At 34.9% G+C, this 18691-nt stretch overlaps 1 protein-coding gene and 1 long non-coding RNA gene across 3 annotated transcripts; one reads left to right on the top strand and one right to left on the bottom strand.

Annotated features, from left to right (window-relative positions):
• Positions 1 to 420: 420 nt before the first annotated feature.
• On the top strand, positions 421 to 3185 carry LOC144567753 (uncharacterized). Of its 2 annotated transcripts, none has more exons than XR_013515495.1 (5): positions 421 to 628; positions 737 to 801; positions 1241 to 1304; positions 1552 to 1925; positions 2186 to 3185. It is a non-coding gene; the product is annotated as an uncharacterized LOC144567753 (long non-coding RNA). The 2 variants fall into 2 exon arrangements; XR_013515496.1 differs by having other exon boundaries at positions 1518 to 1925.
• LOC144567752 (putative pectate lyase 5) lies at positions 3006 to 11556 on the bottom strand. The gene is made up of 5 exons (XM_078317924.1): positions 11185 to 11556; positions 10442 to 10694; positions 9631 to 10266; positions 9231 to 9436; positions 3006 to 3386 (listed from the first exon to the last, which is right to left on the bottom strand). The coding sequence occupies exons 1-5, from the start codon at positions 11328 to 11330 to the stop codon at positions 3173 to 3175; spliced, it is 1455 nt and encodes a 484-aa protein (XP_078174050.1). The 5' UTR covers positions 11331 to 11556; the 3' UTR covers positions 3006 to 3172.
• Positions 11557 to 18691: the final 7135 nt, after the last annotated feature.

Raw genomic sequence — 18691 nt, 5'->3', positions numbered from 1 at the left:
TTTACTTCACGCTCATATTTTGCGATTTTAAAGTTCAAAACGTCGATCCGAACTGTTCATCCTGTTCTCCATATTGAAATGTGCTTGGAGACCAAATTTTACATTTTTTGGAATTTTTTTACTATTTATTAAGTAATTTTGAAAGTCACTGATCTGATGGTTCAGAAAATTTTACTACAACAAAATAACAATTTTAAAAAATGTTTAATAAATAGTAAAACAATTTCAAAAAATGTAAAATTTGGTATTCAAGTACATTTCAATATGGATTAAACATCTAACGGTTCGAATCGGTTATTTGAACTTTCAAAATAAAAATACGGCGTGAACTAGAAACGCGTTTTACTTCGCAACTCACCGTAGCCCATCTCCGAGTAAAATATATTCGTGTATCTGATTAGATCGCAGCCGTGCGATCACCACTCATCTGCAGAAAGCCAGAAACCCTCTCGCAAACCCACGCGCTTCCCTCAACAGTGAAGATCGGAGGCGGAGATGTCGGGTTCGGGCGGAGCGATGCGGGTGCTACTGCGACCCGTGACTTTTGTGATGGGAAATGCTAAAAAGCTGGAGGAGGTCCGAGACATCCTCGGCCAATCCATCCCTTTCCAATCTCTCAAACTCGACCGTAAGATAAAATTGATTGCTTTCAATAATAAGATGATTTTTTTTGTAGAAATGCTATTGCATCGTGTGAATTATGTTTCGTGTTTATCTTCTACGTTCTAATTTGCAGTGCCAGAATTGCAAGGTGAGCCAGAGTAGATATCTAAATAGAAGGCTCGGCTTGCTGCTGTTCAGGTAATTTGATTCCAGTTACTTTAGTAATGCTTATCTTTTGTGTATTATAATGTGATCAAATATGCGGCTTTTCATGTCCGAAGACCTTTACTGAAGAAGGAATTAAACACTACAATGCCAATTGATAAAAGAGATAAATAGAACAACTTTTCATTCAACCATTTGATTGGTTTAATACCAAAATATGAGACATGACAGTGATCTTCCGGACTTGGGAAAATAAACAAAAACTGGTCCCACGAAAGAACTGAAGCCCAACAATCTTAAATTGGATCCGCGAACGGACAAGTGGGTCCCATAAATTCCTTGGATTTATTCATTTCAGCCCTTAATCTTTTTTTTATCCCCTATGGTGAAGGAAATGAGGAGATTATTTGGAGGAATCGTGATTCGACTTGACACGTTTTCTTCTTCCTCATCTGTTTTCAATTTTTTCTAGGTCAATGGTCCTGTTTTGGTGGACTACACCTGCTTATGCTTCAATGCTCTTAATTTCCTCCCAGGTTATTACTCTCCAAACTTATTTACATGATTGGTTCCTCAATTTATATAGAACTAGTTGTTGAAATTTTTTCTGTTCTCTTTTGCCAAAATTAGAAAAATTTAATGGCTCTTTTTTCCCAAAACCAACAGTACATGATGGTAAGAACTGGTACAATTTTAACTATTTAACTGTTCTGTACTGCATCCTAGCCCTTTGTCCTTTACTTTGTTAGAAACTGATGTGTTATTGTTGATAAATTGCTGCAGGACCTTACATGTAAGTTGCGCTCTCCTTCATCACCATTTCATTGATTAAGCAAAGAAATTAATCAATTTTATGTTTTCCATAACTGACGTGTCGTTGAAATAGTGGATAAGCAGAAAGTGGTTTCTTCAGAAGACTGGACATGAAGTAGAAGAATGAATTCTTCTTTCAAATTGGACCTTTTTTTTTCATTCGATATAATGCTGTTAACTCATTCTTATCTTGGTGTAACTTTGGTTTTATCTGTATTTGTTTTTCTACTTCAAGCTTGAATAATCTATTGAAGGCTTATGAAGACAAGTCAGCTTATGCTATGTGCATATTTTCTCTTGCTCCTGGACCAGAAGAACTAATACCTTTCGTGGGTAAAACACTGGTATGATAATTTTTCCTGCAGTAGTGCTCTGCATAGCATGTTTTGCCATGGTTTCGATACAAGTTTATACTCACTAAATTCTTACTGTAATCTTATGATGTCATACAATGTATTTGACTTCCATTTTTTTGGCAGTATATATAATGTGGAAAATATTCTACATGTCTTGAAGACTTAGAACACCTTAAACAGTATGTCTACTTTTAAAACACCTCATGCATTTTTTATTCTCATTTTCAAGTTCTATTATTGGTTTTCAGGGGAAAATAGTACCTGCAAGGGGACCTAATGATTTTGGATGGGACCCAGTTTTTCAGCCGGAAGGATATGAGGAAACGTTGGTCTCTCTCGCCCAATTTGTTTTGAATTGGTATAACATGGCTAATTTGTAGTGCAAATGACTTTCCATCATCCTATTTTTCTTTTAGTGGGTTGTGGACAATTTTAAAGTTTGTTGTGTTCATAAACAAATCACCAGCATAATTGGTTATGTGTTGTATTGCAGTAGATAGATGTTTTGGCTTACCACTGGTTCGTAGGTTGATATGTCGAATATATTATCATATATGCATATTTGTGGTTGAGCAGTACCAGAAAATGATAGATGCATTGTGGTTTTCATATTCTTAAGATATGTTGGGAATTGAGTTGTTAGCCTAATATGAAGGCCCCTTTAGCACTAAAATCCTTAATCAGTTCTTTAGTCAGTACATGTTTTATCTAATTTTCATTACGCAATGCCGGTATGCTGAGATGCCGAAAGAAGAGAAGAACAAAATATCACATCGCTCCAGAGCTCTTTTGTTGGTCAAGGCGCACATTGCATCTGCTGACTACATTTACCGATGGATCAGCATAGTTTTTTTTCTTACTTCCTCAAGTAAATATTGTTTTAGTTTAGAGGTGAGAAAACTTGTACAGTTAATTGTGTGCAATGACTTTTGGCTACTTGATACTTTTAATGCATCTGCTAGAGTAAATTTGTTTTGGTGCATAAGAGAACATTTAATGGCAGTAAAAGGGCATTAGATAAGCTTGTTTAGCCTCCTCAACTTGTCTGTTCTTTAAATAAAACAAGCCTTTTCTTTGCTTGTTAGACAATATAAGGAATGCCATTTGCTCTAAACATACTTTGATACCTACACTACGGGATGCATTTCCCTATAACAACTATCCTAACCTAGCCTGCTTTTCCTCTTCTTTTTTTTTCTTTTAAATATAATAATTTAAATGTTTCAATGTGGGTCTCACAATGGATGACTGCCCAATAGAATTAAAAGAAAAATTAAAGACATAAATTGAATAGAGCACAATTGCAACGATCGATCTACGCCACTTGCAAAAACCATCCCAAGCATTCCCATTCCCCCACTGTTACCACTGCCACCGCCGCTGCCAGTACCAAGACTACTACTTGTTCCACCATAGTTTGCGCCCGAATAACTGGTTCCATCTCCATTCCTGTTATGAAAAGTATTAGTTCCTGATATGATGTTATTACCTTAATAACTAATACTCTCAAATGTAACACTATCTTTATAGTGTGGTTTTTTGCTTGCATTATGCCAGGTGAACAAAAGAAATGCCCCTTTTATACTGTTGGAAATTGTATTGTTTGGACGATACTAGTTGAGGAATAAACAAATACTAATGGGGAATTGGAACCAAAAGGGAGAAATAAATTGATATAGGTATAGTAGAACAGACAAATCCAAAAGCAATTCATTGAGCAAATTGGTATAGCACGCTCAGATTGGAGATCTGCAAATGCTATCCTAAAGATGTCAACTATAAAAAAAGGCAAATAGAATTTAACTTGATTCTAAAGAAAAAGGTAACAGAGGCACAAAATAATTGTTTTGGTCCTCTAGAATTTTGTGTGCAACTTATATTTTGTCAAGTAGCAGAACGTGCGATTCTCTAATGTGATGCACTGAGGCTGCAGCATACAAAAAACAATGATGTAATTATTAGAATTGTGCAAGATCTAGCTAGACAAAAGAGAAAAGAAATCAAGAGAAATAGGAAGAGGTGGTGCGTCCTATAGTGCCATTGGTTTCATGGGGGTCTGAATTTGGGACCACATGGGAGGTGGGAGCTGCCTCCTCCCTCACCTTCAAGTTGGGTTAAACTGGACTCTCCATTTCGACGATAAATGGAGGTCTCGTCTCAGGAAAAGAGGTTTTCCACCGACAACCCTAGCTTATATCCAAATCAAATAATTATAATAAAACCCAGATTTATGAGATACGATGCATATTTCGTTATGCGACTTGTTTTGGAAGTAGGGAAAAAGTATTCCACCATTTTTTTTTTGTCTCGGTTTTATCCTCCAACGGCTATATTTTGTAGCTATCGGAAATAAATCTGCTACGATTCCAACGACCCTCATTTTTCAAATCTAACTATCAATATTTTAGAATGCACAAATTTCAAAAACAGTTAATTTTTATGCTCGAATCTCTAAATAAATGAGTGGTTGAATTTGTAAAAGCAGTTTCCTACGATTCCTTAAAACAGCAGATTTATTTCCATTGCTATCAGTCTGTCTTTTTTTTTCTTTTCTTTTTTTTGAGGATAAGCCCTTAGGCAGCTATCAGTCTGTCACGCTTCTCCGTTCCATGAGTGCATTTATCAGCGCAAAATGGACACCCGCCGTGTTCTACTTTTAGTTATTGATATCAGACCGTTTTGTCTCTACTTGATCAAACTTTTCTACTCGTCAGCATATATATTATTATCATAATCTTTCCCTCACATGCTACGAAGGAAAATGTTCTCTTCAGATGGAGCCTCTGTAACCCCGAATACTCAGATCCCCTGAGCCGTTTCAGTTGTGGCAAATTGTGCAATAAATTGTTATCATTTCTCCAAGTACAAAAAAAAAAAAAAGGCTTCGCTTGCATAAAAGTGTGAACTTTCATACCGCAAGGGGTCTCTTTGAGTTAGAAACGCTTATGTTGATAGCAAAGACTATACTTTCCCCCATATAACAAAAATAAAAAGAGTTAGGCTAATATGACATTAGTGTTATATCAAACTAAATAACACCACATCTTAAACCCTTAGATCTGCTTTAAGATTCGTACTATCCACTTTTACTGCTCAAGCACTTCATTTTGTACGAATCTTAAAGCAGATCTAAGGGTTTAAGATGTGGTGTTATTTAGTTTGATATAACACTAGTGTCATATTAGCCTAACTCAAATAAAAATTGTCAAGCAACTAAGCTAATAAGGATCACTACACAATAGGAGCCACAGACAATCTGAACTCCTGTAGTTAACCATTGGTCCATAAAGATTCTCAAGGGAGGTGGTATCACATGTAATGATGGAAACGAGGAGTGTGGGCCAGGTGAAGGTCTGGGTGAGTAATGGGCAGATTTGATGTGGCAATCGTCAAAAGTAGATTTTTTTTTTTTATGAGATCCTTTTATTTAGTTTTAGAAAAGAAGCTGCGTCTTAAATTACATAAGTTTGCCAATACTAAAAGGAATAATTTATAAACAAACTAAAACGTTAGATGAAATCATAAAAATATCATTACTAATTGGATTATATTGGCATTAATCCCATAAACCTGCAAGCCTAAAACCACAAGGGATCCGGACTAAAGCACATAGATTGAGAAAATAAAATGATTATTATATTATAGGTAGATAGCAAGAGGCACTGAGCTGATTGTCATCGTTTATTTAGATTGACTCAAGATCGTCTGATATGCATTATGTGATGCACAGTAAATGTGATGTGCTACCAGTGGCGTAGCCAGGATTTGAGTCAGGGGTGGGCAGAAATCGGATTCGAATATTTTTTTTAAACGGGTTCGGATTCGAATCGCCTTCATAATTCTCTTCCCGCCTTCGTCCGCCTACCAAATTGCATTCTGCCTATCCAATCAGTTGTAAAATTGCATGTGCATTACCGAATTGAACAAAGATTTAAAAATACATTTATTTTCTAATTAGATTAAACAACTCACAAATCATCTTTGAAATCTGAGCTGACAATTGGTACTCCGAATTAAATCCAGAGGTAGGCAGAATCAAATTCAGGAATAGGCAAGACCTATTGAAGAACCTAGTCAAAAGAAAAAAAAATTCCAGGGATAGGCAACTTGCCTACCCCTGTGCCACTGTGGCTCCGCCACTGTGTGCTACCAGTTTTTTAGTTTAGTATATTGGTTCGGGATTTTTGCTAGCGCTTCAAAAAATTATGGTCATTTTTAATTGCTACTTAAATTTAAAAGGATTAAGTTGCCCAGTCTATCATACTTCCATTTTAGTCTCATTTAATAACTTGAGTGATAATCCGTCAAGAAGAGAAAGAACTTCAAAAACGAATATAAGTATACGAAGAAATGAAATAAATGTGAAATAAGTACGTCTGTAATGGTGATTTAACTTCCGTAACTTTTTATCTTCTCGTATTACATCAACTCAAGTATAGAATAAATAAAATATTCTACTTTCGCTTCGCAATCCCTATATTTTATTATCAATATGTAGCAATAGGGTAGGGACATAGTCTGACAAAAGGGAGGTTTTGGGAGCATTCATTTATTCAATTGTTGATACACGTCCCAAGTAGTCAGATCTCCTCCTCCAAGAAGTTTAGAGTTGACTGCCTTGGTCAAGTGGAAACCATAAAATTATGATCGACTAGGAAGAACTGATATTTTGTGGCTTCTGTTGGTGGAAAATAAATCTGCTGTAATTCTTGGGGAATTACAGGATCCTGTAATCCAAATCCGAACCGTTGGTCTTTTTTGAGATTTGTGCATGAAAACTTGCTTTTTTCGAGATATGTGCAGAAAAAACTTGAACGGTTGATATTGGAATTTCAGGGCTCTGTAATTCCTCTCGGGATTACAGCAGATTCGGACTCCTGTTCGGGACTGGTAATTTGACACTGCATGTGTCATGCCTGGTTAGTTGTTTTTTCCGTGTTTAATCACTCTGGTTTCGTTCACCCACTCCTTTTTAGAGCTCCCTAAGAGACTTAGAAGTGTTAAGTTTGTCAAACACTTGTTCCTTTGTAAAACTTAAAACTACTTTTTTAAACTTTCTTTTACTCACATTTTTAAACTTGTCCAAATTTTTAAGAAACCATTCTATATAGCTTAATCACTTGAAACTCCTTAAAAAAAATTAAGCATTCACTTTCTTAATTTTTTGTTGTCAAACACCTCTTTCTTAGCAAAGTTTAAAATTTAATCCTACCTAACATGCCAAACACCCTATTATTAAGATAAAATAAAAGAAAATAGATCGAATTTTGATAGGAAGGAAAGATAATTTTGAATTATTTGAATATCACGGATATGTAACCTATATGTATAAAGATAGTGACAAAACTGAAACTTAAATATGAAGATGCAATCAATCACTGAGTCATGATTATTAAATCTGAGAGAATATAAATCGGATCTCAACATAACACAATCAATCACGAGTTAAAATATCAAGATAAGTTGATAACATGTATACCTTGATAAATTTGGATTGGAAAGGGAGGTGTGATTATGTTGTTTTCCAAAATGCATATAAATGTATACTTATTTGTATATACATTACCCGGATAGTAAAATTAATAGATTATGACCTCTTATAAAATACCCTAATCTGGAAAACTTATTTTATATATATAAAATTATGACCTCAAATTGATAATATTGTATCACATATATTATATGTATAAAATTATGACCTCAAGTTGATATATACACGCTCCTGTGCTAGTGTAAAAGTCAATGTCTCTAACCATTTTGATAGTTTATTTTAGAGCAAAGCTAGGGTGTGATGTGCTCATCAAGAGAGTTTAGTAAACACAACTCCAAAAGTGTATCGGATCGGTTTCAAACGACAAATCTAAACCGTTAAAATCCATGTATTTCATGAGTGATGCGTGTAAATATAAAATTTTGAAAGTTTCGAATTTATTTGCTACAAGATCAAGCGGTCAAAGATATCAATCTATTATAAGTTGTTTTATATATTCATTTTCTCATCATTTCTTTGACCGTTTGATTTTCTAGCAAATAAATTCAAAACTTTCAAAATTTTACATGTACATGCATCACTCATAAATTGTATAAAAAGATTTGATACACTTTTTGAATTGTACTCACCAAATTCTCTTGGAGAGCACATCACACCCTAGCTTTGCTCTTTATTTTATGTACCCTAGCTTTGCTCTTTATTTTATGTAGCTAGTAGCTACAATTGGCGATGGCTATCTGATATAAATGCAGACTATGCAGTAGAATTAATATTAAGTTATTAACTACTCTTGAACGCACGATTGCCACTGGAAAGAAGGCACAGAAAATCATATTTACCCTTTCGCCGAGGACGAATTAATGCCATACTAGACGGTGCCGTAACATCGAACACTGTGCTCGTATCCTCTCTGTTGTCTTAAGAACTGGAAGTTCCATTTCAACTGAATTCCGCTAGGACAGAAATTCCAAAACTGGAGACAAAATTAAGCACATCGACTCTTTATTTTTTTATTTATTCTTTATTAAAAGCCCTTAGGCATCTTTCTGTTTTCTACCTAAGACGTCAGACTTAGTCTGACGTCTGTTAGTTACTCTGTATCCTGTACCCTTAAATGAGAAACTTACACCTATACCCCTCATAAACTCTTAATTTGACAAACTTACCCACCATGACACGACTGTAACGTAACTAATTAATAAAATATCATAGATTTAGACGCATACGAAAGACGCAATGAACGGAGGAATAAACAAGAACCGCAACAGTCAAATGTCAATAGAATAGAACAAGCAGGGAATTATTCTACCCAGTGGAAAGTACTACAGTCTAAGACATCCATTTGAGAGGCATCTGTAATTTGACGGTTCATGGAGGGCGCGAGTGCAAGATGGGAACCAAAAAGTACGTGAAAAGGCTGAGTGAGATTCAAAGAACCGGATTTGAGAACTTTTATCAGAGTCACGCGCCCGGGTTTGTCCCAATCCCAGCTCAGAGAAAAACATCCAGCAGGACCCAGTAGGGAATAGCAGGGACATGCTCCGCGGATTATGAAAAATAACCCAAGAAAAGACGGATGAATTAAAAAAGCAAAGTGCATCAAGATTCGCGCACACTTGAATCTCACAGCGTGCGCGAATCTTGTTGAGGGTCGGATGCTCTGACCCGCCGCCCCCAATTCCAAATGGAAGAGCTTAGGTGCTCCAAACGAACATCTTACGAGTTGTTATAGTGTTTCATAATTCAATAAAAGCGGACCTTGAAAACAAAATGATGCCAGTATAATTAGTAGAAATGTGTACCTGGGATCGCCAAATACACCGGCATTCCCGGTGAGCTGGTCGATCATGGCAGCTGATTTAGGATCCGTGCTTGACGCCTTCTCATATTTAGCCTCCAAACCCTCCCCTGATGGCACAAAAAAGGCGCCATTCACCATCATGTCCCCCTCTGTTCTCCAGTTCCACCCGCCCCAGGTGCCTTCTACCGTGTCCACTCTCTTTGTCACCTGAATCCAAAAAAATAAATAACATCAATAACAGTGATGATAATAACAATAATTTTGCTGCGAAGAGTTGTGAATTGAACTATTATTGATTAGCTTAAATTTGTGATGGCGGTGTTCTGGTAGTACTCGTTCAAAAAATTATTTTTGTGAATTATTGAAAAATAAGGCAACAAAGAGAAGAGAAAGATGTATACCTCCTTAGCATTACGATCCGTGGGGGCAATGTATCTATTTCCTTGGCTATTAATTGTGGGGTTTGCGCTCCCCCCAATTGCATACATATGCCACTCGGTGTAGTCGTTGTTCACTATGTGAAAATACCCAAGGCGGCACCGTGGCATGCGCTGCACCAATCCCTCGCCGAAATGGTTGAATGCAATTGTAACTTGCATCCCAGAATCAGGCGAATAATCGTCACTATGCCCGAGCAACATCACCTCATCATGATGCGTAAAGTAATTGTTTGAGATGGTTATGGCTGTGGAACCCATAATTGCATCAATTAGCCCATCGGTACAGTGGGAAAGCGAGCAGTGATCGACCCAAACATCACGTGCGCTGTAAAGAGAAATGCCATCACCATCGGATTTCGTTCTCCAGCCGTAGTGAGTTGGGGAAGAGCGAACATTCGCATTGCCGGCCGGTACACAGTCATGCACGTGTATGTTGTGGATGATGATGTTGGATACATACTGTAAGGTGATGCATGCTCCACCGGCAATGTGCACGTTAGCACCTCGGCCGTCAATAGTCTTGTAGCTGTTCACCAGGAGTTCTTCATTCAGGTGGATTGTCATGTCAGAGGCAAAGACAATCCAAAGTGGGCCCTCCTGTTGACAAAAAATCAAATAAGGGGATAAATAATAACATTTAAGGAACGACTCTATCAACAAATATTAATATATACTGGCGTCAATTATCAAATAAAACAATCCCATATCCCTGCACGAACTTTATTTAGTATATTTAAATGTTATGAAAGAATTCTGTAATATCTTTTATGACCTGAATGACAGCATGGCGAAGTGTGCCGAGCACAGGATTAACAGCGTCACGGTCTGACGAATCGGTCACGACATAGAGCGGGCCGCCCTTCCCGCCTAGTGCATTACGGCCGAAGCCAAGGGCACATTCTGCGAGTCTCTGTCGATCCGAGCTCCAATCAGTCCCGGCACACCTCCAACAGTCGTCAATTGGGTTGCCGGTGGAACAGGAGGAAGATGAGGAGAGGGCTCGGCGGTGTGACAACGCCACCTGCCTGGAAGATTATTTATTTTTAGAAGGATAAATACTTTGATTTGATTAGCCTTTTGTACCGTCTTGGACAAGCCGCAGCTTATCTGTACTGGCTTGGTATACTAAGTAGTAATTACTAACTGCTTGTCTAGGACTCAGTACTCACAATGTAAACACTGCAACCACCCTGGTGGAACTTTTGGTACTTCTATCAAGTATATACAATTCTCTTTCTTTTCTTTTTTTGGAGAAAAAGGCACTTGTAACAAGAAAAAGATGAAGAAAAATTATGGGTATTACAACCAGGAAAATAACAATTGGAAAAATGGCAGGTACGAAAAGGCATCACATTACAATTTAAATCCAAGACAACTTGCAATGAGCAATAGGCAGCAAAGAAAACCACCCAAGTATTAAATGCCCGTTGTTGGGTGCTAAACACTGGTACCATGCCATAACGTCAAATAGGTCCCCTGGTACCAAATTCCAGTGGTGAGCAAGTGTGTGTGTACCTTTGAAGATCTCGAACAATGGACTCGGGGTCGGAATGCCACAGAAGGGGAAGAGAGGAGTTAGGAAGAGGCAATGGGAAGGAATAGGGGAGGAAAGAAAGCAAGGAGAGGAGAATGTAGGTTGGGAAGAGATACATCTTCTCCATTTCTGTGGGTTTTGAGGCAAGGAGAAGGTTTGATTTGGGGAATGTGGGTTTTGAGGCAGTAATTATAATTAGAAAGATAGTACACGTGAGTGGGTTTTATAATATTGGAATGTGGTGAAGGTGAGAGGTTTGTTTACACTTTTACGAGGTACAGAGTGAGAACGGGGGTAGAAGACGAAATAAGAGAGAGAGAGAGAGAGAGAGAGAGAGAGAGGGGTGGAGGTGTTTCTCTCCCTCTCTGGGAGTAGAGAGAGAGAGAGGAAGGGGGTGGTGGAGAAGAATCACCTCCAGAGAGAAATTTCCACCAATTCTTTGCTTGTTAAATGATCCATGGGTTTGTTTGCGCTAGGAGGGAAAATGTAAAAAAGAAAAGAAAAATATAATGGGAAAATTAAAGTATATTTTGTTTGCTCCACTTGCTGGAGCAGCGGAGCGGCGCTAATGTCTTTTTTAGATTAGGCCTACCAAGGCTGGTATGAATTCGTATCCTCTGCATTAACTCAAAAAGAGTATCTTTTGAGTTAATGCTTCTGTACCGTCCAATTTATTTTAAGATCCGTGCAGAATAGATATACACTAATATTAAAGATCTCTAAATTATAGGTTGTGACCGGATTGGCTCCGTTTATAATCAGACGATCGAGATGCGTTAACTCAAAAGATGCTCTTTTGAGTTAATGCACACGATGCGGACTCGGCTTGTATCGAGCGGGTGCATAAAAGTTTTTTTTTTTTTTTTTAAAACCTTTACAGAAGCTGCGAAGTCGTGAGAGGGAATTGAACTCTCGACTTTTGAGTACAACAACTTTATGACTTTTTTCTAGCCAATTGTGCTACCTCCCCTTTCGGATGCATAAAAGATTAAAAGCAAGAATTTATGTATATTATTTTCATAGTAGAACTGGGGTGTTCTCAAGTTCATCAAGTCTCTTGGTGAACTCAAGTCTAAAACCTATCGAATCGGCTTCAAATGACGATTCTGAACCTTTGAAACCTGCATACCTTACGACTAATGTGTCTACATGTAAAAAAAATTAATTTTGCATAGAATCAAGTAGTAAAAAAAGATTCAAAAAATGAAAGCATTAGAATTAATTTATTAAGCTTCTAATTTTGACCGCTTGACTTTATATGAAAGTAATTCGAATATTTAATTTTTTTTCATGTTGACATCACTCGTAAGGTAGGCGGATTTCAACGGTTTGGATTCGTCATTTAAAGCCGATTCAATGGATTTTAGACTTGAGTTCACCAAAGAACTTGGTGAACTTAAGAACACCCTAGTTCTACTCTTTCAAATTTAAAAATTATGAATTTCTTAATTCTTCAGAAATTACAGTTATTATTTTTAAAATGAAATTCCTTAAATTAATCTTTCTATAATTTTAAATTTACATATTTTTTTTCTTCAATGTTATAAGTGTACATATATATCGTATTTATCTTCTCTAACATAAAAACTCTTCGATCAAAATATATTTTTACCATCTCTTTAGATGAAATTCAGATCCAGTCAGTTATGTTAATGTGATTTTGTTGAGCGAGGATTAAGGTCATAGCTTTAAGTTATATGTAAGATGTAATAAGGTCGTAGCTTCAAAATATTTGGTTTTTCTTATTAAAAGGGTATATTTGATTGGAGTGAGAATAGATTATTCTTAGAATAAGGTTATTTGGAATAGCTTGTTCTATGTTTGGATGGGGTTTAATAGTTAGAATAAGGAATTCAACTCTTTTGTCTTATTAGAATAACTAATCTCAAGTTTGAGAATAATAGCTAACTCAATTTTTGGTTGAGTTAGTAGAATAGTGAACTAACTCATATAAGACAAACAAAGAATAGTGAATTAATGGTAATTTTGCTCCATCCAAACATCAAATAGATCAAAAAAATAGTGTTATTCTTGCTCCATCCAAACGTGTAAAAAGTTAGATTTGGCTATTCTAATAACACAAATGGCAAAAGAGTTATTCTTATTTTGCAACCGTTTGGATAGAGCAAGAATAGCACTATTCTTGTGAGTTATTTCATGTTTGTCTATGTTTGGATGTACTGAGAATAACGAGAATAGTGATGTTCCGATCCATCCAAATATATTCAATTGTTATTCGGAACAGCGAGAATAGCGTTGTTCCACTATTCCTACAAAAAGTCAGAATATCAATTGGTGCTCTCTCAAATGTTCAATCCCTCCATCACTATTCGAAATGTTTAATCCAAACAACATTTTCGCTATTCTGAATAGCACCACATCAACACTATTCTCACACTCTTCCAAAAATCACTATTCTCATCTACTATTCTCAAATAGTAGCTATTCTAGCAATTCTAGATTGCATCCAAACATACCACGCTCATTATTCTACTACCCAATCAAAAATTAGATTAGCTACTATTCTCAAACTTGAGATTAACTCTATTTTTGCTCTATTTCTTGTTTCATCCAAACGTACCTAATGAAACGGACTTTCAACCTTTACTTTAAAAAAAAACTTTTAAATTAATTGTTTCCATCGAAACTCATTTATTTTATTAATATTTATATTTTTGAGTTAATATATTACAAATACAGACTATTATTAATAAAAAAAATGAAAAAAAAATATATAAATTGTAAAGGAAAATAGGAGTCTAAAACAATCCGTGGGAAGAGGTTCATCTTTTCTCTCCTTTTTTTTTATCCAAAAAGGAATATTTATCCAACCAAACCAAGTATTGGCGGCGTGAATACTGGATATTTCTCCTTTCCAACGTAGATTAACACTAAACATCATAAAATCAAACAATAGCTGCGTAGGCTGTGTGCTTTTCTTTCTATCCAAAATTGCTGCTCATACCTAGGAAAATGACATGCACCACCTGGTTTATTTTTAAGGGTTGGAGTAAACAAACACTCGTCATGCTGCCGCGAATATTAATGCGCTATGTAAAATTTGTTTGTATACATTTCAACTTTCGGATTACTCTATGGACAAAATTCTTCATTTTCCTAAATTTTCGTTGTCGCAATATCTCACGAATGGAAAATCCGTGATTTGTATTAATACCCTCTAAAAATAAAATGAGCAAATATGTCCTCTGAACTAATTTTTTTTTTTTTAAAACGCTATAGCCGCCCCACTGAGGGGTAGTTTCCTTTTAATACCTGACTACCGCTTCAGACCTAACCACCTCCTAGTGGGACAGTTGGATATTGGCTATATATTGAGGAGTGCCCCTCTTCTTTTTTCACCATCTCATTTCAATTTTTTCACCTCCTCTCTCTCTCCTCTTTCTCTCTTTCTCCATTAGATTACCTATTTACATGTAAGTCCCTAAGAAAATTATTTAAATTTTCAATGCGAAATTATTTAAAAATTGTTACAAAGTAATATAAATTGTTAGAAATTGTTTAGTATTAATATAAATTGTCTAATCCATCACTTTTATTTGAAATCCTAGTTTTTACCATGACACCCAAACTCGAAAAAAAGAAGTCAAACCGCATGGGAAGCAAAAAAAAAATAGTTATTAACAAGTTTTGGATGGGTGAAGCCCTCTCGAAGAGACATTTATCTCATTTGTTTTCACCCAAAGATTAAATATTACAATCCAGTCTAACATAAAATACTATGATAGTACTACAATACAATCCAGTCTAACATAAAATACTACGATAATACTACAATACAATCCAGACTATAGCTTAGGAGTAGTGGAACCAACATCTTTGGGTGAAAACAAACGAGATAAATGTCGCTTTGAGAGGGCTTCACTTGTCCAAAACTTGTTAATAACTCATATTTTTGCTTCCCGTGCGGTTTGACTCCTTCCTTTTTTTTTGAGTTTGAGTGCTATGGTAAGAACTAGGATTTCAAATGAAAGTGATGAATTAGACAATATATATTAATCCTAAACAATTTCTAACAATTTATAACTAAGTTTGGATAATTTTGTAAACAATTCTAAACAATTTCTAACAATTTATATTACATCCTAACAATTTCTAAATAATTTCGAACTCAAAATTTGAATAATTTTTTTTAGGGACTTACATGCAAATAGGTGATCTGCTGGAGAGAGAGAGGGGGGGCGGGGTGAAAAATTGAAATAAAATGGTGAAAAAACATGAGGGGTACTCCTTAGTATATAGCCAATATCCAATCGCCCCATTGGGGAATGGCTAGGTCTGAAGCGGACCGCTCCAGTATGGCACAGTCAGGTATCAAAAGGAAAACGCCCCTCAGTGGGGGTGGTTAGGGTGTTTTTAAAAAAATTCAGCCCAGAAGGCATATTTGCTAATATTTTTTTAGAAGGTATTAATAAAAATCACGGATGAAAAGTGCATTGGGCTTGCCATTCAAAAAAGGAATAATTTGTATATCCTTCAAAAATCTTAAAATTAAGTATTTTTTTTCTCTTAAATTCGTAATATCTAATTTAAGAACTCACAAATTTATCTAATTTATTGCATTTTTTATTAATACTAGTTTTAAATTTATAATTCTCATTTTACCTTTATTAAAATATAAAAATACATTATCAGTGTAAGAAAAAAAGTTTCATCCTTTAAATGACCAGTTTTCATGATAAATGACAAATTATTTATTTATCTTCTAATTTATAATTTAGAAGCCTAGATATTTATCTTTAACATACTGCATATTTTTTATTTTTTAATAAGAAATAATTTTATTAATTAATTATTTATTTCAAAAAGAATAAAATATGTAATTTATAAATTTAAAATTGAGTTTTAACAGGAAAGACAATAAATTGGGTCAATTTCTGAGTTTTTGGAATTTAGAAGGATAAATATGACAATATAAATTTTAAAGGAGAAATAAGTAATTTCAATTTTTTTAAGGATATATATGAAATTATTTATAAAAAAAAGGTCATTGCACGGGGTTCCGCGTTTCAGATCGGACTTCAGTTATTAGTAAATAGATTCTGGAATTAAGTGTTCCATGGGAAAAAGAAGATGTCGGACACGGTCCCCACGTTAATAGCTGGGTCCAATGCCTTTTAAGTCATACATTGCAGAAGGTAATATTTGTTAATTGTTGTTAGGAAAATAGTGTAATTTTTTAATGACCGACTTCTAAAATTAACCAAATAAAATAATTCTAAAATTTGAACTTTCTCAGATTCTAGGCTAGTTGAACGGTGTTGTCAAATTCTCAAAATTTGATAGCATTTAATTTTACTTTCATTTCTTTCATTACTTAAAACTACCAAAATAAGTTTGTAGCCAATATCGTCTGAAATTCTAGAGATAAATTTATATTAGAAGGTATATAATTAAAAAAAAAATCTTACATCTCATATTTTGCACTTACAAAAAATATTATACTTGAATAAAAAATAAACGACTTTCAGCTTTATATCTGGTAGCATGAGATATAAACAATTTTATCAATAATTATAAACACATCTGAAATTGTAAGGGTGCAAACAAATTAATTCATAAATAAATTTTAATTACTATAGAAACAAATCATAAGATTCAAAATTCAAGGAAAATTCACTAGCTAACCTCCCTGTTTCTATCATAAAATTTTAATTATCCCAGCCTCTTTTATATCACTTTAGCAGGATAATTTGTCCTGAATTTGGGTAAAAAAAATATGAAAACTTGCAAAAGACGTGAAATCGGTACCCAACTTAGAGAAAAGAAATTTTAATTAAACTTGGATAATAAGAGCGCTACCTGCAAAGATTTCTGGGTATCCCATCCAAATCTACTGTACAAGTAAAACTTTCAAGTCAAACCAAAGATGGGAATCCATACTTGGAGATCAGTTGCATGAGTTCAAAAACTTGATATGTTAATTATTCAAATTTATATAACGAGATATGAATACTTGCAATATTTGATAATAATACTTTTAAACGTCATCTAAAGAAAAAAATATTGATAGAATATATTTGATACAAACACTTGATACATGAACTATTCAATTTTGTATGACAAGGTATTAATACATGCAATAATTGATATTAATACTTTCAGACATCATCCACTGTCATATGAAAACAAAATTAAAATTTCATAAAATTTATTAGGTGTAAACACTTAACATATGAAATACTTATACTTGCATGATATGTCTAAATACTTGCAATACTTAATATTAATATTTTCAGACGTTACACAGTACCATATGAAAAAAAAATGATAAAATATGTTAGGTACAAACACTTCAGACATGAATTATTTACACTTGTATTACGAGTTATGAATATTTGCACAACGAGATATGAATACTTGTTCGACGAGATGTGAATACTTACACGACAAGATATTCACGACGAGGTATAAATATTTGCGCGACGAACAACCCAAAAGTATGTTATCATGGAACTCATTTGAAAGAGAAAATTGTGTAGAAGACATTCGTATTTTAGATATGCAAATTTTTTCACAGACCGTCGGGAATATTGGTGAGATTGAACGGAGAAAAAAAACCAACCTCTAAAAACATATAAAAGATGGGTGTGTGATGTGTCCAGATTTTTTCGAAATACTTAGTATCTTAGGTATAAATACTTGCTATATAATATATTAACACTTGTGCGCATAAATATCCATATTTGCGCGTCAGTTATAAAATCTATCAAATATTAGGCGGTCCTCCAAAGTAGTTAGTTATTCCTTAATTATTGATCGGTCCTTTCAAATAGTTAATGACTGAGAGATGAATAAGAAAAATAAACTGCGAGAGAGATAGTAGCTGCCTAATAATTAAGCTGTTGCTACTTGCTAAAATGCTAGTGTTTCAAGGGATCGTGGGCTAAAGTTAAGGCCCGGGGATGAAGGTGGCAAGGAGGAGGTCCTTGTTGGGCTTTTCTGGGCTGTGATGAAAACCACACTTTTGTTTTTGCCCGATTATTGAACATGCATTTGGGATTTGAGAATGGTACCCATGGACCAAGGTTGAGGAAGATATGGACTCTACCTAGTATCATACCTGGTGCTAGTCAAGTGATGGGATGAGGGATCATTGGAGCAGCAGCCATGAGAAGAGATGCATGCTGATCGAGTAAATTTTAGTTGGAATTGTCAATCAAGAAAATTTCTAAAATATGTTTATTTTATATTTTTCAGAAAATTTTAAAAAATATACTTAAATTTAAGAATTGTAAAATTACGTATCCTAAAATTTTTCCTAAAATATACTATATACTTTTATTTTTATTATTTTCTTAGAAAAATTATAAAAATATATTTAATAAAGAGGTATGGGACAGAGTGGCCGGGGAGGTGTGTGCAGGAGATGATGTTGTGGCAAAAAAATTGCTAGAAAATCAAAGAGCAAGCTCTATCTTGTGACAAGCAGGATGAAGTCTAGACTTAGTGTAGTTTGTTGGTTTTAAT

Source organism: Carex rostrata, chromosome 16, assembly GCF_964058835.1.
Source record: "Carex rostrata chromosome 16, lpCarRost1.2, whole genome shotgun sequence".
Lineage (NCBI taxonomy): Eukaryota > Viridiplantae > Streptophyta > Magnoliopsida > Poales > Cyperaceae > Carex > Carex rostrata.
The sequence above is the reverse complement of the archived record's forward strand: the minus strand, read 5'-3'. Positions and strand labels throughout refer to the sequence as shown.